The sequence below is a fragment of the Jaculus jaculus genome, chromosome 19 (assembly GCF_020740685.1).
Source record: "Jaculus jaculus isolate mJacJac1 chromosome 19, mJacJac1.mat.Y.cur, whole genome shotgun sequence".
Classification (NCBI taxonomy): domain Eukaryota; kingdom Metazoa; phylum Chordata; class Mammalia; order Rodentia; family Dipodidae; genus Jaculus; species Jaculus jaculus.
The window spans coordinates 41,888,947-41,913,324 of NC_059120.1; the positions used below are offsets into that span (position 1 = coordinate 41,888,947).

General features: G+C 38.7%; 1 protein-coding gene across 3 annotated transcripts in view; it reads right to left on the reverse strand.

Moving 5' to 3' along the window:
• Positions 1–24,378, reverse strand: part of Cept1 (choline/ethanolamine phosphotransferase 1) — a 44,515-nt gene that overhangs the window by 17,051 nt on the left and 3,086 nt on the right. For 2 of the 3 annotated variants that reach the window (XM_004658998.3, XM_045138761.1), the window contains exons 2-4: positions 20,098–20,504; positions 12,420–12,567; positions 7,623–7,764 (exon numbers count right to left, since the gene is read on the reverse strand). In XM_004658998.3, the coding sequence (XP_004659055.2) occupies positions 7,623–7,764; positions 12,420–12,567; positions 20,098–20,436 (629 nt within the window). In that variant the 5' untranslated portion in view covers positions 20,437–20,504. Of the gene's footprint in view, positions 1–109; positions 195–7,622; positions 7,765–12,419; positions 12,568–20,097; positions 20,505–24,378 lie in introns of all 3 variants that reach the window. The other variant, XM_012948924.2, reaches the window with a different exon arrangement.

Genomic DNA, 24,378 nt, shown 5'->3' on the forward strand with positions numbered 1-24,378 from the left:
CCAAAAGACTTGATTTTCATTTTAAAATTACTCTGTGCATGACAAAGGTGCTGTCTTTATTGAGTTCACACCATTGTTCATTAGACAGCAGGAATATTCTAGCAGTTACCGTGAAGTTCCAGAACCAAGGCCCCAGGGTTCCGGAGAGAAGCTGGCATATTATAATTATGATCTGGGACTCTGTAACATCGAATCTATGCATAAGGAAACAAACATTTCAAAATAACTTTACTTAGAGCTTTTTCTAAAGAGCCCTAATAAAACAGGTAGCAAAAACTAGATTTCCAAGGAAACATTTCCTTATAAGAAAGACACCTACATTACAATATAATTCATGTGCTATTACACTATCTTTCTATATGCATCAACACTTTTTTTCAAATCAAATTATTAGGAAAGTTTTAACTGTAACACATTGAAAAAGTGACTTAAAAGTAGGCAACTGGAAACATTTCCACTAAACACATAGTCAACTCTCAATTAATTTCAATACTATTTGCCAAACAATTACACTATTTCACAGTGTGGGAACCTATGCAGACTTTCCTGTAGAAAGGAACTACAGCCCCAGATTCTAACTATTCTCCAGGTTCCATTTTTATTTCAGGGTTGAGATATCTAATGCATTTGGTTTGAATTCTAATAGATTACTTAATAAGGAATATGAAGGGGTGTAAATGATACTTTGTGAACACTGACATGCATGTTAATCATCTTCATCTAGAATCTTATTTGTCTCCCTACCTCCTAATGTTGAACATCAAACCCTGGGTCTCACGCATGCTAAGCAAGCACTATACCACTGGACTATATCCCTGTCCCTTTTCCAGAGTTTATTTGAAAAATCTTTCAGAGCACCTTAGGTTGGCCTCAAATTTATGGTTCTTCTGCCTGTGTATCACTGTGTATAGAGTACCATGACTGGAATCCCTCATCATTCCCCCCTCCTCGCCCAACACACACCACAACACAGTCTCCAGCCCATGCTGGCCTGGAACTTCACATGCAGCTGAGGATGACCTTGTATTACTGATTCTCCTGTCTCTACTTCCTGCATGCTGGGATTATAGACATGTACCACGATGCCTGGTTTATGTGGTGCTGGGGACTGAATCTATGGTTTCATGCAATGCTAGGTAAGCACTCCATTAACTAAGCTATATATCCCCCAAAAGTAAGAAAGGGGCTGGTAAGATAGTTCAGCGGTTAAGGCACTTACCTATGAAGCCTAATGACCTGGTTTGACTCTCCAGTTCCCACATAAAACCAGATACACAAAGTGATACATGCATCTGGAGTTTGTTTGCAGTGGATGGAGGCCCTGCACACCCATTCTGTCTGTCTACCTTCTATCTTTCTCTGCTTGCAAATTAATGAATAAAGTATTTTTTAAAAATTAAGAAAGAAAAGATAACTTAGGAATGTTTTTCTTTCCTGAAATAATAACAAACCAATGTTCTGACAGCTGCGGTGGCACTAATTCTATACTATAATCCCAGTACTTAAGAGCCTGAGGCAGGGGGATCACCATGAATTTGAGAACTGCCTGGGCTACCACTGGAGTTCCAGGCAAACCTGTGCTACAGAGTAGGACCATATCTCAAACAAATAATCAACAAAACCAAAGAACCCCAAACCCCAACAACAAAAACAAAACCATAAAACCTAAAACTAACTCCCCAACTCCAAGCCCCCAAATAAGCCTAGTGGTATATAATAGTAGTATTCCTAGCACCTGGGAGGTAGAGGAAGAGGATCAGAAAGTTCAAAATCGTCGTCACCTACAGGGTGATTTCAGAGCTAGCTTGGGCTACATAAGACTTGTCTCAACCTCACGAAAGAGAAAAAGATTGGCTTTTGTAGTATATAAGATTTTTTTAAGGCCCATGTACCCAAGAAAACATATTATTAAAAGACTGCTTAAATGATTTCTAGGCATTTCATTTGTAAAATGATTGCATAGAAACATTTATTACTTGAATCTAAAAATACTTAAATATCGAGGGTTTAGGACTTAAGCAGTAGAAATATGAACTTTCCATTTAGTGTGGTCCATAATCATTTTAAAGAATACTTTATAAAGAATGGTTGCACCAGGGCCTCCAGCCACTGCAAAGGAACTCCAGACATATGCACCCCTTTGTTCATCTGGCTAACGTGGGTCCTGGGGAATCGAACCTGGGTCCTTTGGCTTTGCAGGCAAACACCTTAACCTCTAAGCCATCCCTCCAGCCCAGAGATCTTGTTCAAGAAACAATGAACAAACTCAAAATAGGAATTAGAACAACTTGATAGAGACTAAGAACAAAACATCTTTTTTCTTTTTATTTTTTTTATTTTTTAAATTTTTATTTATTTCTTTGTGAGCGACAGACACAGAGAGAAAGACAGATAGAGGGAGAGAGAGAGAATGGGCGCGCCAGGGCTTCCAGCGTCTGCAAACGAACTCCAGACGCGTGCGCCCCCTTGTGCATCTGGCTAACATGGGACCTGGGGAACCGAGCCTTGAACCGGGGTCCTTAGGCTTCACAGGCAAGCGCTTAACCACTAAGCCATCTCTCCAGCCCATCTTTTTAAAAATTGTTCGTGCGTGCATGCCAGAGTATCTTGCTGCTCTAATCCCACCAGGCTTTGCAAGCAAGCACCTTTAACTGCTGAACCATCTCCCCAGGCCCAACTGTTATTCTCTCTCTCTCTCTCTGGAGATTGTCACTAGGTAGCCTAGGCTGGTTCTGAACTTATGATCTTTTCTTAGCCACCAGCATTCACCACCATGCCCTACTCTAAAAAGTTTATTTCATAATCATTCTATTTTATAAGGCTATTGAAAGTATAATAACTTGAATTTATTACATGTAAAGAAGTAATTCTAAGGACCGTTTTCATGTATGTGTGTAAACATCAAACTAACACTACTGAAATGTGTTTTATAAATCATATGCCTCATCTTCTTTACTCTGCTTTTACTTTCTCAGAGTAAAAGTCATATTTAAAACTTCCTTTGGGGCTGGAGAGATGGCTTAGGATTTAAGGTGTATGCCTGTGAAGCCCAAGGACCCAGGTTCAATTCTCCAGGTCCCACATAAGCCAGATGCACATGGTGGTGCAGGTGTCTGGAGTTCATTTGCAGTGACTAGAATTCCTGGCATGCCCATTCTCACTCTCTTCCCCTCTCCCTCTCTGTCTCTAATAAATAAATAAATAATTTTTTAAAAAAGCTTCCTTTGCTCTACAGTTGAGTTGACCATCTTCTTTATTAAGCAAACTAAATTTTGATACTCTCCTCCATGCATATAAAAGTTATTTGAATTTAGCATGTCATATACATTTATTATATATACTCTTGAAAAACACCTGAACTCTAATGTTTTTAAAGCTATCATTAAGACTCTAGGGTTATATTTATGTATTCTACATACCTCCACTATATTGGCATTTTGATGACTATCTCCTTAAATATACCTGTGGCATAGTTATATGAATGTTGTAGCCTTTTAATTTAAAGGAAATTCAGTATAAGTAGGATTTCTAAACATTGTATACAACTTCCTATATCAAAAGTCCACCCCTTATATTTAATTTACATTCAGATTATAATGTAAACTGGTCTTAATTGCTAGATTTTTTTAAAAAAAACAATTATTTAATTTAATTTATTTGTGAGAAGAAAGGAGGGGTGGGAGAGAAAGAGAGAAAGAATAAATGAATGACTAGGCACACTAGGGCATTCAGCTGCTGTAAACAAACCCCAGACACATGCGACCCCTTATGCATCTGGCTTATGTGGGGCCTGGGGAATTGAACCTGGGTTCTTTGGCTTTTCAGGCAAACATCTTAACTGCTAAGCCATCTCTCTAGCCCAATATTGCTAGATTTTTAAAATAAATATTTTATTTATCTTATTTGAGTGAAGAAGGGAGGAAGGGAGAGAGAAATGGGCACGCAAGAGCCTCTAGCCACTGCAAACAAACTCCAGACACATGTGCCACCTTATGCATCTGGCTTACACAGGTACTGGGGACCCAACCTGGGTCCTTTGGCTTTGCAGGCAAGCACCTTAACTGCTAAGCCATCTCTCCAGCCCTTCTTCTTCTTTTTGTGGTAAAGTCTCACTCTAGCCCAGGATCACCTGAAATTCACTCTAGTCCCAGGCTGACCCTCGTACCTTCATGAGTGATAGAACTGAAGGCATGTACCATCAAACCTGGCTCAGTATTGCTACATTTTTAAGCTTAACTATAATGAAATTTTTGGTGGTTCTGGTGATCAAATCCAGGGCTTCAAGCATGTTATGCAAGCACTCTACCACTGAGTTATATCCCACATGGATAACTCTAGGTCTTGTATCTTCAGCTATCTTGCTCCACAAAACATCCTTGTTCCCTCTTTCTCTCAGGGACTTTAATCTGTTTTCCAGGTAGGGGAGATGGCTTAGCAGTTAAAAGCCTGCTGGACCAGGTTCAACTCCTCAGTACCATGTAAAACACAAAACTGTACATGTGTCTGGAGTTTGCAGTGGGAAAAGGTCCTGGCATGCCCATTCTCTCTGTCTCTCTCAAATTAATAAAATATTTTTAATAAACCAATCTGCTTTCTAGGCTCATTTTTAAAAATCAAAAGACCCCCTTTCAACCTATATTCTCTTCTCCAATCAATTCCTTGCTCTTTTCCATCAGTCACAGATTTCATAAGTAATCTTATATAAGGTATAAGTAGCTTATTTATCCCACCTATTACAATCTGGTTTATTTTCTTGCACCACATAGAAACAATAGATGGCTGATACCGCCAAATTTCACTATATATTTTTCTGTACCCATTTTGAGTGTTGATACCACTTAACTGCTTTTAAAATTTATCCCTCGGGCTGGAGAGATGGCTTAGCGCTTAAGCACTTGCCTGTGAAGCCTAAGGACCCCAGTTCGAGGCTCGGTTCCCCAGGTCCCACGTTAGCCAGATGCACAAGGGGGCGCATGCGTCTGGAGTTCGTTTGCAGAGGCTGGAAGCCCTGGCGCGCCCATTCTCTCTCTCTCCCTCTATCTGTCTTTCTCTCTGTCTGTCACTCTCAAATAAATAAATAAATATTAAAAAAAAAATTATCCCTCTTCTGGTTTTCATCCCAGCATGAATCCTCCTATTCCGCTGTTCAGTAATTCTCATGTGCTTCTTCCCAAGCTTCCTTTCTTAAGTTTTCTGCCATTCTCATTCTATTTGGATATTCAGTATTCCTTGTATGTATTTTCTGGGTAGAACCTTCCTTTCACATAGGCTCCTTTTCTAGTAGTGCCTTTCTCCACCTTCAATGCAACTTCGTAAGGAAAGAGCTGTGGGAGTCTTTCTAGTCTGGACCCTCATTCTTTCTCTACACCTAAACAGACTATATACTATGGTTTCTCTCCAACAGCGCTGCTATCCTGTTAGTGCATCAGGCAGCGTCACTGCTCCTTACATTCATTACACTGAGCCCTTCTTTTTTTGTTATTAAGTAGAAACTTTGTGTGGACAGAGCATGTGTTGGTACCAACATTTCCCTCTTCCCTGCACCCACTCCACTGAGGGCCCTCCTCAGTGGGATTGCTGGTGCTACCATGGAGTCGTGGGTTTTGAGTTGTGAGAGCAGCAGTCAGTCATTGTGGGATAGTGGTGGTAGAGGAAATGCCTCTGATCTCTGGATATTCCCTCCCACCCTGTGGCTCTTACAGTCCTAACACCCCCATCTTCCACAACATTCCCTGTATGTGCTTTAAGTCTATTTTGGTGTTTAGCTTTCAGCAACTTCTGGATTTCTGCTTTGGAGCATTCTGAGTGTCCTCATTGTCTTGCTTCTGTTACAACCTACAGCAGCTCGCCCTCTGCCTTGCTTCCAGAGTGATTATCTAAAAGGTACTTTGTTATTTCCCAGCTTTGGATCTTGCTACAGTTCTCTAAAATTTGGCATAAAAGCCCTTATCCTTGACAGAGCACAGAAAGTCCCTGATTTTCTGAATCCTAGCTGGCCTTATCTCTTCCTTACAAGCAGTTTATGATTTAACTGTATGGGCCTGCTTGTGGATCTCTAAAATACATACTTTATCACAGGAAACATCATAAGGGAAATTCTAAGAAATAAAAGACACAAAACTGTGATTTCAAATCACTCCTAAGAGTACTGTTTTAACCCACCCACCCCTACTTCATGGCTAATTTTCTTTTTCCTTTAATTCTCACAGCACATGAATGGTTTTGTATTACTTGGAGGAGAAAGAAAATACATTAGGACTGAGTGGTAAATAAGCTTGGAAATTAACTGTGACATTCAATTCCCAGGAGGGAAAAAAATAAAAATCCCAAACTGTAACAAAAGACCTGTGAGATAATAAGCAATGAAACATAAATGATGTAAAATCTAAGCATAATAAATCCTACCATTTCTAAAAACAAGCATCACTAAAAATTAAAATTTAATTAAGAAAAAACAAATGATGATATATTTTTAGCATTTTGTGGTTTTATGAAGACTATGAAAACAATACTGAGAACAACTGTCTACATATTCAGCATTGTTTTCTATCAGAACTCTAACAAGTTTCTGAGCAGTGGTCACTTTATAAATAGGTGATGAAGCACAGACACATAACTTCTGCTCTCTAACAAGGATACCAACTTCAGGAAGGCCTTAAACATATTCTCTAAATCCCTTTGTTTTGAAATGATTCCAGGAAATTCTTTCTAGTTATGATCTATAATATAAGCTTTACTCAATTATTGCTATAAGGCTTTCTTAAGTTCTATTTAAATAAATTTAGCAAAAATCGGAGCTAAGCATGTAAAGAACAACTATTTCTAAGGAGCCTAGCTTTCTCTTACCAGGGATGTGGAGTTCACTATGTAGTCTCAGGGTGGCCTTGAACTCATGGCGATCATCCTACCTCTGCCTCCCAAGTGCTGGGATTAAAGGCGTGCGCCACCACGCCTAGCTTCTCAATTAATCTGACTCCACGAAGATTAACTTAAGTGGTATAAGTAGGATCTTTGATAATTCGTTAAAAACCATCTGGTGAATGCCATTCTTAACCACATTCCAAGACTGGTTTAGTTTACTTACTAATCCTTACAGAAAGGTACTGGCCAACAGTGTAGGACTCTCCATTTGGAGTTCAAAAGACATTTGTATTTGATTTTTAAAACTAGACATTTTGTTGGTAATAACTTCAGGGTGTGTCAACCGAATAAATAAAATGACAAAAACAAAACCTAACTATGATATTTAAAGATGAAACTTTATTTTTCCTTTCACTATGTTATCGTCCTGAAAATACATTTTTCTTTGTCCTGTTAACTAAAACAGAACTAAACTGAAAAATAATAGGGGAAAAAAGTATTAGGAAAGACCAATGAAGATAAATGAGAAGAAGCTACTGCTTTCCATATTACTTTAAAAGTACTGGCTGGAAAGTTCTGATATTTCCTTAAAAAAAAAGTTTAGGAGGTTTATGACAAACAAAAAGTGGTTTTAAATAATAGTTTAATTTTTAAAAAGTAAGCCAGTGTGGTGACTTGACCAATTCCTAATACATAATCCTTATAAGCACATTCTCCATATTTGAAAGCAAAAACAAAATCACCAGTGTCATGTTACTTACATTCCAAATCGCAACGTTCCAGAAACGTAAGTTTGCCAATGTGCACAATAGAACATGAATGTCCCAGCAAAACAACAAAAGAACATCCAATCAGGATTTGTGCCAAGTTGTACTGCAATACAAGTTCCAAGAACCACAAAAACTGTAGAAAAAAAGAATCAACGAAAATGGAACAACATGATTAACAGATATTAACTGAGCTGGTAATGATTTTAGAAGAGATAAAAGATACACTGTGATACAGTTTGTGCTATGTAATTGTTTTAAAACTTTTTATTTACTATTTGAGACAGAGAAGTAGAAGGAGAGAGAAAGAGGCAGAGAGAGACAAAGAATGGGCACACCAGGGCCTCCAGCCACTGTAAACAAACTCCAGACACATGCAGCACCTTGTGCATCTGGCTCATGTGGATACTGGGGAATGGAATCTGGTCCTTTGACTTTGCAGGCAAGCACCTTAACTGCTAAGCCATTTCTCCAGTACCCACATGCTATGTATGTAATCTTTTATAAGCACCACAATTTTAATATCTTTTTTCATTACATCACTTAATAGAAGTTTTCATTTGTTTGGTTTTTGAGGCAGGTCTCACTCTAGCCCAGGCTGACCTAGAATTCACAATATAGTCTCAGAGTGGCCTTGAACTCATGGTGATCCTCCTACCTCTGCCTCCCAAGGGCTGGGATTAAAGGCATGCACCACCATTGCTCAGCCTTTGAACTAAAGTTTTGAAAGCAACTATAAAAATACTATGGCATTTTTTCCAGTTATTCACCTAATTTCATGATAGTGGGTACTAATGAGCAGCAAAATGGTACAGGATAGCTGACTGTGCTAGCATATCTAATTTCAGAACTTGGGAGATTAAGGTAGGAGTATAAAGGGCTCAAGGACAATCTTCCAAGGTATACTAAAAGAGCTTGTCTTAACAAATAAAAAATGTTACAGGATAGTGTCAAAGGTAGAAGCAAAACCAAAATCAACAGCAATTAAAAAAAAAACAAGCAGGGGCTGGAGGGATGGCTTAGTGGTTAAGTGCTTGCCTGTGAAGCCTAAGGACCCTGGTTCGAGGCTGGATTCTCTAGGACCCACGTTAGCCAGATGCACGAGGGGGGGCATACATCTGGAGTTCGTTTGCAGTGGCTGGAAGCCCTGGCCCGCCCATTCCCTCTCTGTCACTCTCAAATAAATAAATAAAAATGAACAACAACAACAACAACAAAGCAGGTTGTTTAAAAGTACCTACTTGGGCTGGAGAGATGGCTTAGCGGTTAAGTGCTTGCCTGTGAAGCCTAAGGACCCTGGTTCGAGGCTCGGTTCCCCAGGTCCCACGTTAGCCATATGCACAAGGGGGCGCACGCATCTGGAGTTCGTTTGCAGAGGCTGGAAGCCCTGGCGCGCCCATTCTCTCCTCTCCCTCTATCTGTCTTTCTCTCTGTGTCTGTCGCTCTCAAATAAATAAATAAATAAATAAAAGTAAAAAAATAAATAAAAGTACCTACTTGCTTCAGACTGGTTAACTATCATTTCATATTAAGTAACTATCTGTCATGGGTGGGTGACATATGGAAAAAAGACGTCTATAAAAGCTTAGAATTCAGACTATAATGAGAATGGAATATCACTGCAAAAAATAAAGGTTGTAGGGGAAGGAGAGGAGAGAAATTACTGGCATTCTAAAGTTACCTTCCTTTCAAGCTACCCAACTAGCTTTTCATTCAGTGAAAATTTTATTTTTCTTATCTTGACTTAAAAGTTGTAAGAAGCACTTAAAAAAAGAAGAAAAATATTGTAAGAGCTTACTTAGCTGCTTTCCTAACAAGCAAGCTGTTGTCAGTATATACTGAAGTAATGATTTTGACATGGACCTACACCTGCAAACTTAGACTCACATAAAATTATCAGTTTTAAAAAAATTTAATTTATTTATTTGAAAGAGAGAGAGAGAGAGAGGGGAGGGAGGGAGGGGAGAACGGGCATGCCAGGGCCTTCAGCCACTGCAAAGGAACTCCAGTTGCATGCTCCACCTTGTACATCTGGCTTACATGGGTCCTGGGGAATCAAACCTCAGTCCTTTGGCTTTGCAGGCAAGGGCCTTAGCCCCTAACCCATTCCTCCAGCCCTATCAGTTTTTTTTTTTTTTAAAGAGTATTTTACAAGCTGTGCCAAATGATAAAACAACTGAGGAACAATTAAGGCAGGTGATATTTCTGTTAAGAAGACTAGTTAGAAAGAAATTTACCCTATTATGAAGCCTATGTTGGTAGGGGAAAAAAGAAATAAATTCATTTCTTTTGTCAATTACCTGTTTTGAGGTAATATCTTGTTATGTAGACTAGGCTGGCCTTGAACTTGCATTCTTCCTGCCTCAGCTTTGTGAGTGCTAGAATTATTTATAAGTGTACACCACCAAGTCCAGCTCAACTAAGTTAATTTCTAAATTTTTCTTTTTAAAAAGAAATACATGCAAGTATTATTATTGTGTGTGTGTACGTGTTTTTCAATGAGTGCAGGTATACCTCCGCATGGGTGTGGTCAGAGAACAATTTCAGGTATTGGTCCTTGCTCTCTACCTTGCTTCAGATCCCTTATTCAGAATGCATTTGCTAAGCAATCTGGTCCCCAAGCTTTCAGTATATAGTGTTGTCTCTGCCTCCCTTTTCACTGTAGGCATGCTGAGATTACGGTGGTTAGTCTTACAGTGTTAAGCTTTACATGGGTTCGGGGGATGTAAATTCAGGTACTTATGATGGCACCAATCATCTTACCCACCGACTCATCATCTCCCCAACCAACAAATTTTTATTATTTATTTGAGTGAGAGACAGAAGAGAGAAGAGAGGAGAGAGAGAGAGAGAATGGGTGCACCAGGGTCTCTAGACACAATAAATGAACTCCAGATGCATACGTCACCTTGTGCATCTAGCTTTATGTGGTTACTGGGGACTCAAACCTGGGTCCTTAGGCTTCCCAGGCAGGCACCTTAACTGGTAAGTCATCTCTCCAGTCCCCCACAAGCATTATTTGAAAAACATCTAATATAGTATAAATAAAGACATATGACCTACGCTTCAACTATAGTAACACATCCATTATTAGCACTGTTTTTTTTTTCCTAGTCTTTTTTCAAAATTGTATATACTTAAGTCATATAATATATTGCTTGGATATAGTGAAATGGTCACTACAGTTAACATAACTTACTCATCAACTTCCATAGTTACCTTTTACCATGTGGTGGGAACATATAAAATCTGCTCATCAAATTTTCAATATACAATTCAGTATTACTGTCATAGAACTAATGCTATATGTTAGTGCTCCAGGCTCATTCATCCTAATCTCTTTTATCTAAGTCCCTACCACATATTTATAAACCAAGTCTATAGTATAACCTTGAATGTCTATAAAGCTCATTTACATACAAAAGCCATGAATTACTAGTCTGCTACTGTTGTATTCCTATCCCTAATTATGACAGTTTTTTTTTTCCCCCTGAGGTAGGGCCTCACTCTAGCCCAGGCTAACCTGGAATTTAGTATGTAGTCTCAGTCCTCCTACCTCTGCTTAACCACGTACTGAGAATAATGATGTGCACCACCATGCCCACCTCTTTTTTTTAATATCTTAAAGCATAATTGCTTTAATCAAAAAATCTCTTAATTAGGACCGGGCCTGGTGGCACATACCTTTAATCCCAGCATTCAGGAGGCAGAGGTAGGAGGATCACCATGAGTTCAAGGCCACCCTGACAGTATATTCCAGGTCAGCCAGAGGTACAGTGAGACCCTACCTTGAAAAAACAAAATGAAATGGGGCTGGGATGGAGAGATGCCTTAGTAGTTAAGGTCTGTAAAGCCAAAGGACACAGGTTCAATTTCCCAGAAACCACGTAAAGCTAGATGCACAAGGAGTTCATCTGTAGTGGCTTGAGACCCTGGCATACTAATCCGTCTTCTCCCACCGACTCACTCTCTCCTCCTATCTCTTTTTCTCAAACAAATTAATAGGGTATTTTGATAATAATAATAATAATGATAATAATAACAACAACAACGAAAGAGGAGCCGGGTGTGGTGGAGCCTGCCTTTAATCCCAGCACTCAAGAGGCAGAGGTAGAAGGATTGCCATGAGTTCAAGGCCACCCTGAGACTCCATAGTGAATTCCAGTTACAGTGAGACCCTACCTTGAAAAACCAACAACAACAAAATAATAATAATAAAAGAGAGGGGCTGGAGAAATGGAGACATGGTTCAGTGGTTGAAGGTGCTTGCTGGCAAAGTTTGATAGCCGAGATCTGATTTTCCGGAATCCAGGTAAAGTCAGATGCAGCAAGTGGCTCATGTATCTGGTGCTCGTTTACAGTGCCAAGAGGCCCTGGCACACCCCCCCCCTCATTCCCTCTCTCAAGAGGCCCTGGCACACCCACTCCCCCTCTCATTCCCTCTCTCTGCTTGCAAATGAACAGATAAAAAGAACTGATGCAAGGCTGCTGATGTAGCTCAGTAGTAGTAGTAAAGAGTAGGTGGCTAGCCTAGTACATGCAAGGCCTTGGGTTTGATCTCCAGGCAAGAAAAAAAAAAAAAAAAAGCCAAAATCAAAACTTAAAGAGTTAAAAGTATAAATCAATTTATTTCCCTTAAAAATATTAATCTGATCCATCTTGAAAAATACTGTAATTTCATATAAAATTACTTGTTTTGAAAACAAACTACTTATTTACCTTAACAGTGGTTTATTATGTTTTATTAGTTAATAATAATAATAATAATTAACGTTAAAAATGCACCAATACCTGTTGAAAGTGAATCACAGCCATGATCAAAAAGCTCTCCCAAAGGAGAACTACTGTTGGTCCTTCTTGCCTGTTTCCCGTCTATTGCATCCAAAGACTGGTAAATGAAAAGGCCACATGCACAAGCAATATATGCCCACAGAGGTGCCTGCGAAATAAAATTAGACAGGCAAGAGCATTTAGATATGTCAGCTACTGTGAATGGCTAACACTTTTTTTTTTTTAACCTGCAGCTATTTTGCCTCCATTTTCTGGAAGTACTGATGGAAGAAAGCTGTGGCAGAGATGACCAAGGTTGCTACAATATGAGGAACTTACTGAACTACTTAGGATTGCTATAAAGTTCCTGCTTTTAGGGGTGTTCAAGTGGATGGTGATTAATTAAGTATATCCTCCATATCAAACTAAACCACTGAATCTGAAAACAAAAAATAATTTTTAAAAAAGGGCTGAGGAAATAGCTCAGTGAATAAGAGCATTTGATGAAAGCATGAGGACCAGAGACCACCTGAGTTTGACTACCCAGGACCCAGGTAAACAACTGGGAACCCCAGACCTGTGGGGAGCAGAGAGCAGAGAATCAGAGATTTGTTCGGGCTCATAAAAGCATCATACCACTTTCACAGACTCATCTCAATGAAATATGTGAATGAGCAATAGAGGAAGGACACCCAACATTAACCCCTGGACTCTATGCACAATGCATGTGCAAACATGTGAATATAGACCACACACAGAGCTGACACATACTACTTAAATACTTAAACGACTTTTAAAATTATTTAATTAAATAACACATGTACCTACTAGTTAAACTGGCATTTTCATTGTGTTAGATATTCTAAGTGACCTAGAGCTAGTTCACAGGCTATGGAAGGATACGTGTAGGCTGTATGCAAGCACTACCCATTTTCATAGCACCAAAGCATCTATAGAGTCTGGAATTTGTAGAAGGTTCTGGAACTAATCCCTCAGGAAATGACTGTACTTTCCAGGTTTTGTAGAAATTTCATGAGATTAGGTTATTGTCTCTAAATCCCTCCCAACATTTAGGTCTCAGGAGTGAATAAACAATCTAGCTAGGGATGGGCGCAGTCCACCTGTAATCCCAGCCCCTGGAACGTGGAGGCAGGAGGACCAGGTGCTCAAGGTCATCCTCAGCTACATAGGTACTTCATGGCTAGCCAAGGTCAGAGAACTCCTTGTCTTGTCTTGTCTTTTGTCTTGTCTTTTGTCTTGTCTTGTCTCTTGTCTTGTCGTCTTGTCTCTTGTCTTGTCGTCTTGTCTTGTCTTGTCGTCTTGTCTTGTCTTGTCGTCTTGTCTTTCTTTCTTTCTTTCTTTCTTTCTTTCTTTCTTTCTTTTTTGGTTTTTCGAGGTAGGGTTTCACTCTAACCCAGGCTGATCTGAAATTCACTATGGAGTCTCAGGGTGGCCTCGAACTCATGGCAATCCTCCTATCTCTGCCTCCCAAGTGCTGGGATTAAAGGCATGTGCTACCATGCCCGGCCTTCTTCTTTCTTTTTTTGTCTTATTATGTTTTTGAAACAGGGCCTCATGTAGCCTAGGCTGGCTTCAAGCTTGCTATGTAACAGCCAAAGCTGGCCCCGTATTCCTGATCTTCTCGCTCTACTTCCCAAGTGTTGAGGTTAGAAGCCTGTGCAGCCATATCTCAATATTTTTATTATTATTATTACTACAATTATTATTATTGGAGATAGGGACTCATGTAGTCTAGGCCGGTCTTGAAATCACTATGTATCTCAGAGCAGTCTTAAATTCCTGATCCTTTTGCCACAAATTCCTAAATGCTAGGATTATAGGAGTGTGCTGCCATGCCTAGTGATTTTGCCTAAAAAATTTTTATTTTAATTTTTAGTGTATTGAGGTAGTGTCTTGCTCTAGTCCAGGCTGATCTGGAATTCACTATGTAGTCTCAGGGTAGCCTTGAACTTATATCAGTCTTCCTACCTCTGCCTCCCTAGTGCTGGGATTAAAGGTGTGTGCTACATCTTGCATTTTTTTTTTTCTTCTAAAGGCTAGGGAGACTGCACAGTGCCTGAAATTACCCACACAAGATCAGTATAGTAGGGGGAAAATGATGACATTAAAATAGAAAAGAGACTCACTGGAAAGAAGAGATTCAGTGGAGAAAGGTTTGAGAGGGGGAAAATGGAGGGTTGTATATAATATTTAGTATATTCTGTACTGAGGAGGGATTTATCACTGCTAGAGATTTATTGATAATTTAGTATTAAAATATGATTTTCTCAAACACTTTCTTCATGTTCCATACTTCAGAATACCAAGGCAATAATTGTGGCTCAGTAACCATGTGTAACATGCAGGCACAATGAAATGGTGAACTAACCCTAACGACTAAATGTTCCTTTTTCCCTGGGCCTTAGATTTATTGTTTCTTATCCCTCAAAGAATGCAGTAACTCTAGGGTTGCACTGTGCTATATACGAACCATAAGCCTTGTGTTTGTTACTCATTGCTGGGACCACATACTTTATAGGAAGTAGCATAAAGGATAGGGTTCATTCTGGCTTAAGGGATTCAAGGGGGATACATTACATCATGGTAGGGATGACATAGCAACAGGTGGACAGGAGGGAGTCTGGTCACAAACTGCAGCTACCGTCAGGAAGTGGAAAATGAACAGGGAGCATAACCAGCTATAAACTTCAATGCCCACCCCCAAAGACCAATTTCCTTTTAAGAGGCTCCACATCCTAAAAGTTCCATATCCTTCCCAAATAGCACTAACAGTTGGGGTCCAAGTGCTGAAACACAGGAGCCTAAGAAGGACACTTCACATTCAAACCACAATACTATGTATAACTATTTTAGTTTAAATTAAGCAAAATCATCACATGTGGCTCCCAACCATAATAATCATACAAACATAGAATACTTCTACCATCACAAAAATTCTACTGAATCTACAGAACTAAAATAATAGCTGAGCTTTCTTATGGCTTATGCTTAGGGTTTTAATGGGCTGCAGTGTTACTATGAAAACAGAAGTGACTTCAACTATTAGCATACACAGAATCCCAGGAAACAGCAAAATAATTGTATATATAAAAATATAAGATAAAGTTTTGTTTCTTTTATTTTCCATTTTTCCCGTAAATCTATAGAATATCTAATATTAACATACTTTCTCCTTCCATGATTGCACAAGTTTCAGGGATGTTTTGTAAGAAAAGCCTTCTAATTCAAAAAGTATAATCTCAACTAAGTTAAGAGCCTGACCAAGATAGTGAATGAACACATGTATCTGTTGGATATCTATCATTAACTCATACAGATGAATGTGGAAAAAAAAACCAACTTGCAAAATCTTAAAAGAGATATTCTTACGTGCGTCAACTCAGAAGAAAATACAGTTTTACTGAAATTTTTCAAGCAGAACTGAAGGCTTTATATAATACAAACATACGTGTGTTGGTAAGGCAGCTTTTGGTTGTTTCTCAGATGCATATATCAAACCTTTAAACATTGTCATGTCTGAGGAGAGGGACTAAGGAATATGTAGGAAGAAAAGGAATGGGTGATGGTTCATCTTCACTATTTCTCCAGAAAGGCTTAACAGGGTGGGAAGACCCACGCTGCATGTGGGCAGCACATCTGGCGGGCTGAGGTCCCAGGCTGAATAAGAAGAAAGAGAGCTGAGCACTAGCGTTCACCCTGCTTCCTGACTGCAGCTGCAATGTGCCCAGCTGCCTCACAGTCCTCCAGAGCTCCCTCCATGAGGGATTGTTCCCTCAAACTATGAACCAAAATAAACCTTCCTTCCTGGCTTGGTCATGTATTTTGTTCTAGCAACGAGAAAAGTAATACAACAGGTTAAGAAAAATAAATTACTTCTTACTTGAATTTTTCTATATAATGTTTTCTTTTGTGAATACCAATAGAAATGATTATGCATAGAGATAATGGGTATTGCAGTATTTTATTTTTCATTTTTCTATGTCAAAAAAGTCACACATTATCTTTTAAACCAAAAGCACTAAACTTAGCAATATAAAGATAAAACAAAGATCATTTAAAACTTTATAAAGTTACAAACTTTATATTTAAAATTTAACAAGAACTTGTGACCACCACACCCTGCACAGCACATGTCGGATCCTACCTAAGCATGATAGTTCACACTTGTAATCCTATCACTTTGACTACAAAGCAAAGGTAGGGGGACTGAGAACATTCAAAGTCTTCAGAATGAGCTTAAGGCCATTTGGGACACAGTAAAATGCTGACTCAAACAAATAAACAAAACAACAAAAATAAAATAAAACAAAAAAGTTGAGTGTGAAGCCCTGCCTCAAAAAAAAAAAAAAAAAATCCAGCCAGGCATGGAGGCATATGCCTTTAATCCCAGCACTCAGGAGGCAGAGGTAGAAGAATCACTGTGAGTTCAAGGCCACCGTGAAACTATAGTGAATTCCAGGTCAGCGTGGACCAGACTGAGATCCTACCTCAACAAACAAACAAACAAAAATTCATGAGCTTATTTGCTGATAAAGTTTAAATACTTAGTAACTAATAGATCAAGAGGATATTTTGGTCCATCTGTAGAGTAAGAAGTCAGTATTTCTTTTCTTTTTTTGGTTTTTTGAGGTTGGGTCTCGCTCTAGCCCAAGCTGACCTGGAATTCACTATGTAGTTCAGGCTGGCCTTGAACTCATGGTGATCCTTGTACCTATGCCTCCTGCATGCTGGCCACCATGCCTGGCGAGAAGTCAACATTTCTATCTGTGGAATTTGAAAAATATGGTTTAATTTTCTTTACTATCTACTAGAAATTTCTTTTTTCTAACAACAGCAACAAAAATCAAGCTGAAACCATCCAAAAATGAACTACCTTTTCAATTAGAAACACTGGTATCAGAAAAGCTGATCTATTTAAAAAAATATATAGAAACATTTTATTACAGAGGAAGCCAGGAATGGAAGGGGATTGTAGGGAAGAACAGGTGCTATACTTTTTTTTAAACCCGTGAAACAATAACCATTTTTATCTATTGAGCACTATATGCTTGGCATCATCAGCATGAACTTTCTTAATTCTCGCAATACTACAAAATAAGATTATGAAAAATAAAATGTGACTTACTGAAAATCACAAAGATGACAGGGGGCCCATAATATTAGGAAGACAGCCATGACCTGCTTTAAGGCATTCTGAACTGAGCCTAGCAAGAATTTCTACAACTGTAAAAGCATCCAGACATCCTTTGGAGAATATTATCTTCTGTTGTAGAGCACCAAACAGCAATACAGTCATTTGTCACCTTGATTTTTCTTGTTACCAATTCTGAAAAGACCCCTGAGGTTAAGTATTTCTATTTAGAAAATCCCCCCAAAGGTTTAAGTGATTCTAGGGTGGCTCCAATAATTCAAGTCACTTAACAACAATGGCCAAAGAAAAATATTTTAGGAAAACATAGTTACTTAGAATACACTGGGGTGTTCAATGGATGATGATTAATGGCTGGCTGGACTACCTTTAAACCTCTCACTCCCCAGTTTGCTTCCTAGATCCTGTTTAGGACTATTGGAAGATTTCCAGTGAAATCAACCCTACCTCCCTGCTGTAAGGTAGGTAAGGTGCAGACCAAACTCTTCCACATGTAGGAGTCAGGGCTTTAGGTAACCCCAGGTGAAATGTTATGTGTTTCCACAACTGCATTGTTTTTTGTACTATAAGTGTCCTGACTGATGTACAGGAAGATGCTTGGGGCGGGGGGAGAGCCAAATTTGTTGGCGCACACCTGTAATTATTGGATAAGAGTCCTGAATATGAAGCCATCCTGGACTATACAACAAGACTCTGCCTCCCCCAACCTCTTTCAAAAAAGACAAAAAGAAATGAGTGAAGCTAAAAAACATTCTATATAACCCCTATTTGCATAATAAAAGAGGACTTAAAATACAAGATGGCTGAGGGAAATCCTGGAAGACAAAAATCTTTTATAAAATATAAATCTTTTATAAAAACCTTTTATAAGACAACTGTGACTTTCAATAACATCTGCTTTAAGAGATATATACAAAAATAAATGAATTGATGAAAACAGAATAGAGAATTGGATGTAGTACTTTTATCTCTAAGGACAAATCATCTGAAAAGACTACCTTTAAAATGGTTTTGAATATTATTGCAAGATTAAAACAAGGTAAGGAATGCTGGGGCACTTAGAATTTCATATTGTGCAGAGTGACTCTGACATCTTTAGCTGAAGATCACTTGCTACTTTCTTGGTTTACCTAAAACTGATTTGATTTAATAGAGAACAAATGTTTCTGATTTTCTTCAATCTACTTACATTGGCTTACTTTTTGTTGTCGAAACAGGATCTCTCTCTCTCTCAAACCTCATTGCTCAGGCCTCACCCTCTTGAATACTGGGATTATAGGTGTGCATCACCACACCAATTTCATTTATGTCTTGACAAGAAAAATTGATTATCTCTTTATTTTTTTGTGGTTTTTCAAAGCACGGTCTCTCTTAAGCCCAGGCTTTCCTGAAATTCACTATGTACTCTCATGGTGAACTTATAGCAATCCTATCTTTGCCTCCCAATTACTGAGATTAAAGGTGTGTGCCACCACAGCAGTGTAAATTTTATTTTTATTTGAGAGAAAGAGGCAACTAGAGACAGAGAGACAGAGACAGAGCGAGGAGAGGGGAGGGAAGGGGAGGGGAGGGGAGGGGAGGAAAGGAGAGGAGAATCGGCATGCCAGGGCCTCCAGCCACTGCAAACTAACTCCAGATGCATGTGCAACCTTGAACATCTGGTTTACATGGATCCTATAGAATCAAACCTGGGTCCTTTGGCTTTGCAGGCAAGTGCCTTAACTGCTAAGCCATCTCTCCAGCCCAAGAAAAATTTAAAATCAAAGAAATAAACATCAACTCATCCATTTTAATGTTTTAGATTAGCTTTCACATAATGAGTATAGACAGTAATAGACAGAGCAAGTCATGCAACAGAAAATGTGCTATTTAAAAAAAAAATTTCCTTTGCCCTTTTTAAAACAATAGTGATATACCTGAAGTCTATTAGCCACACATGGTAACAGGGAAGGAAAAGAGATACTCAACAATTCATGAAATAAGAGAGAAAAACTTTTGGCTTGTGTTTATTTTTCAGACAAGGTCTCACTAGATAGCACAGGCTGGCCTTAAACTTACTATGAATCCCTGGGTAGCCTCTAATTCTTGATCTTTTCATTTTAGTCTCAGCCTTCCAAGGCTCTAGGATTACAGGCATGTGCCTCCAAGCCCAGCTGAGATAGACACTTTTGTTAAGACTTGTTTACAGTCATGCTGTTTCAAACACCAATGACACTGATCATTTTAAACTTTACTAAAACTTCATTCACCCATCTCTAAAATTAAGGAATAAAACCCTAATAAAGAAAAGGTTGATAACACTATTTACCTATTAGAATCAAAATATACCCTTTACTTCTGGTTTGTAGTAAGCTACAGTCATATGAAATAGGTTATACTCATGTGACTTATTATAGCGTATGTGATAGGATATTCAATAGTTAACAGATAGCTGTGAGAGTGTGTTACCTTTACTTAAAATGACTCCACAATTCCAGTAACAATCTTTCTGGAATATAATAAGTGTTGCTGTAAAGAAATTCCTCTTACCTGCTCTGTAGCTGTAGGGCAGTAGAACACTAACAAAATAGTTGTACAGATGTTTATCGACAGTCCAATGATGGTGATGAGATTTGGGGCAATCCATGAAGGTACTCTTCCAACTAGCCATTCCCAATATCCTTGCATTAAGGGTTCTAGCAGGGACCGTCCAGCACTCTGATATCTGTGTTCTTCCAGCCGCTTTAGTTGGTGTCGTGATAATGGTGGTGTTGGTAACTGAAACAATTTATTTAATACACACCCTGTAGTACTCATGTGCCCGAAGCCCACAGGGGACTCCGGGTGAGAATCTCCACATCTTTTCCTCGTTGACCGATGCCCACTCATGGGTTTTGGTTTTCTTTTATTTGGAGATAGCAATCTATCTTGTCTTGTGGCCTTTTGTGGCTATTTACCTGAAAAATAAGATATATTTGTGGGTCTGGAGAGATGGCTTAGTGGTTAAGGCACTTGACTGTGAAGCCTAAGGACCCAGGTTTGACTCCCCACTACCCATGTAAGCCAGATGTGTAAGGTGGCACATGCATCTGGAGTTTGTTTGCAGTGGTTAGAGGCCCTAGAGTGCCCATCCTCTAATCTGTCTCTTTCTCTTAAATAAAAAATATTTTACTACTTATATAATCAGTACATTAAAAAAAAAAGTCACCTTGCTACCAGAATACCAAACAGCAATCAGAACTAGGAATTCAACTTTGGTTCTAGTTTTTATTAAAATTATATAAACTTACCTGTAAGTGAAAATTATTAAAGAGACTTTTATAGTTATATGTTTACCTTGTAATTTGAGTTTGCAACTTATCCTCTTTTCCTCTCACAGTGCTTCCAATTGACAATGAAACAAATGTTGGAAATGGTTTAGATACTTTTTACCTATTCACAGACATACCCAGACACACACACCCATAAGCTAGAAAATTACTATTAATATCAAAGGAATAACTGAGTTGAAATCTGTCTTAACTACATTTTCTTTTTTCTTTTTGGTGGTACTGGTAATTAGAACCCAGGACCTTATTTATGAATGCTATATTCCTAAGCCCCCTTTACAATACATTTTTACTTACTAATAATAATTTACATTTATTAAACACCTATACCCCAAAACTAAGCACCTTTTACAAATTAATTTCGCCCTCACAACAACTCTAGAAGAGAATATGAATTATCCACATATTTACAGAAAAGAATTTAAAACAGAGAAGCTAGTTAACTTGCCCCAATCATATAACTGGTAAGTGGCATTCAAACAAACTCAGGGTTTGTAATTAAGCTAAGTCAAAAGATAAACTTCCTTACTGGTGGAAAGGGATACACATGGTATCCTAGGTGAGGATAAACAGAAACAGAAAAAGTTAACTTTACAGACCAGTACTGTACATGTGTTATCAGCAGACTGTTCTGACAACTGCAGTAGTAAGGAAACAAAGATAAGTGAATTAAGTGATAACTGCTGCTAGATTTGAGCATTTAATTTCAGACAAGACTAAAGATAACAATTATTATAAGTAACTAAGCAGTATAAGAAAATAATTATAAGAGCATTTTCAAGATTAATATAACAGCTACATATACATGTTATTCAGAAGAGAAAATAGTAAGAACAATTAAAAATTAGCAGATGAAGCCAGGCGTGGTGGTGCATGCCTTTAATCCTAGCACTTGGGAGGCAGAAGTAGGAGGATCGCCATGAGTTTGATGCTACCTTGAGACTACATAGTAAATTCCAGGTCAGCTTGAGCTGCAGCCAGACCCTACCTTGAAGCCTCCCAACCCCCTGCCAAAAAAAAAAATAAAATAAAATAAAAAATAAAAAAAAAATTAGCAGATGAGGAGCTGGAGGAATGGCTTAGTGGTTAAGCCACTTGCCTGCAAAGCCAAAGGACCCAGGTTCGATTTCCCAGGACCCATGGCACCTATGCCCTTTCTCTCACTCTCTGTTAAGTAAACAAACAATTTATATTAAAAAGGTTAGCAGATGAGGGCTGGGAGAGATGGCTAAGAGGTTAAGGCACTAGCCTGCAAAACCTAAGGACCAGAGTTCGATTCCCTAGTACTCACGTAAGCCAGATGTGCAAGGGGGCACATGCATCTGGAGTTTATTTCCAGTGCCTAGACACCCTGGTGCATTCTCTTTCTACATGGCCCCCCTCTCAAATATATAAACAAACAAAAATATTTCAAAAAACAGTAGATGATCTCAACATGGTTACATACTCTCCAGAAGTCATGTGTAATTCCCAGATGTGGTACATTATCAAAGTAAAGAATGTGATATTGGGCTGTGGTAGCTTTACAGTGGCATTCCTATGAAAACATGATCAAATGTCCTTGTTTTTAATTTTCTGTAGTAAGATCCAGAGTGGTAGGTGCTACCTTGTACACCGGGTGGAGTGAGACATGGATGGGTAAATTGGAGGTGGGGAGGTAGCACAGGTTAGAAAACCACCCAGACATGACTGGACTGGACATGTGGATACAATGTTGGTGTCACACACAGACCAGAGCTTCCTCCCTATATCCACACAAATATACAGTTCTCATTTTTTAAAAAAGATTTATTTATTTATTGGAGACAGAAAGTGGGAGAGAAAGAGAATGAGAATGAAAGAGAATAGGCATCCCAGGGCCTCCAGCCATTGCAAAGGAACTCCAGATGTATGTGCCACCATGTGCATCTGGCTAATGTGGGACCTTAGGCTCTACAGGCATGTGCCTTAACCACTAAGCCATCTCTCCAGACCACAATTCTAAAATTTTCATGCTACTTATGTCTTAAGGTGGTATTCAAAACCGTTTCAGAAAATAGTCATTGCAGTCAAGCTAATTTCCTTAAGTAAATTACTATACCCCTCAAAAGAATAATAACCACAATTAGGAACAATATTTATGTAATGTTAAATAACTGATGAATGTTATTACATCAAATGACTGATAATCACCCTACTCTATAGTAGCCAAATTTATGTTAATATTCCAGCCTCAGCTTCTTGAGCACTGGAATTACAGACATGTGCTACACTGTCTAGCTATAGTAACCTAATTTTTATAGTCAAAGTGAATGATGCATTTTCATGTTTGGCAAGCTTAAATCTGCTATTAAGAGAATTACACTTGAAAGAGGAAAAAAAAGTTTAGTCAATCCCATTTGCATTTTGTTGTAGAGTTCCACTCTGTTTTATAAAAAATATTTTTTTATTTGAGACAGGGAGGGGGCAGATAAAAACAGAGAATGAGCATGCCAGGGCCTCTAGCCACAGCAAACAAACTCTAGACACATGTGCCACCTGGAGCACCTGGCTTACGTGGGTACTGGGGAATCAAGCCTGGATCCTTAGGCTTTGCAGGCAAGGGCCTTAACACTAAGCTATCTCTCCAGTCCCTACCCCCTTTTTAAGGTGATACACTGAGGGTACAAAGCTATTTTTGGCATTCAACAGCTACAAGCAACTGATCCTAATGGTTTTAGGTTTGAGTATTTGGCAGGATCAGCTGACAAACTGATACTTTCCTCCTCAGTTTTTCCCCTCATGACCTAATTTTTTAAACATTTATTGCTCATTAAAAGAAATACACATTTTAACAAAATGTTTTAGATCTAGCAGTCATATACATCACACAAAGAAAGAGACAATGATTTATGAAAGTTTTCCCTGCCAATCCGTAACACTGTGTCCATGATGCTATCAGCAGCAACACTGTATACGTAAATTCAGGCACATGCAGTCCCTGACATACTTTACTTCCCATATGTGGTAACACCCAGACAGGTTGTTGACATTGCCACAGGCCCATCTCCACTCTTCCTCTCATGAGAGAGAAACTGACATTAATACTACCTAAAACAACACACACACAGAGCTTCTCAATTTTAGCAATGGAAAGTAATTACATGTTAAGGAAGCAAAGCTAGAAGACTCAGGACAGCAAGGGGGAAAACAGGATGTGAGAATGGAAATATGGAAAGGCAGTACAAAAATGTTGGGGAAATTATTTTTTAAAAATATTTTTTAAATTTATTTATGAGAGAGAGAGGCAGATAGAGAGAAACAGAGAAATGGGTGCGCCGGGGCTTTTAGCCACTGTAAACAAACTCCAGATGCATGCTCCCCTTTGTACATCTGGCTTATGTGTGTCCTGGGGAATCTGGGGTCTTTAAGCTTCACAGACAAACACCTTAACTGCCCTTAACTGCTAAGCCATTTCACTAGCTGGGGAAAATTATTTTAACTGAGATTTTTATAGAGTTAGTCCTTTCTTACTACAATATTA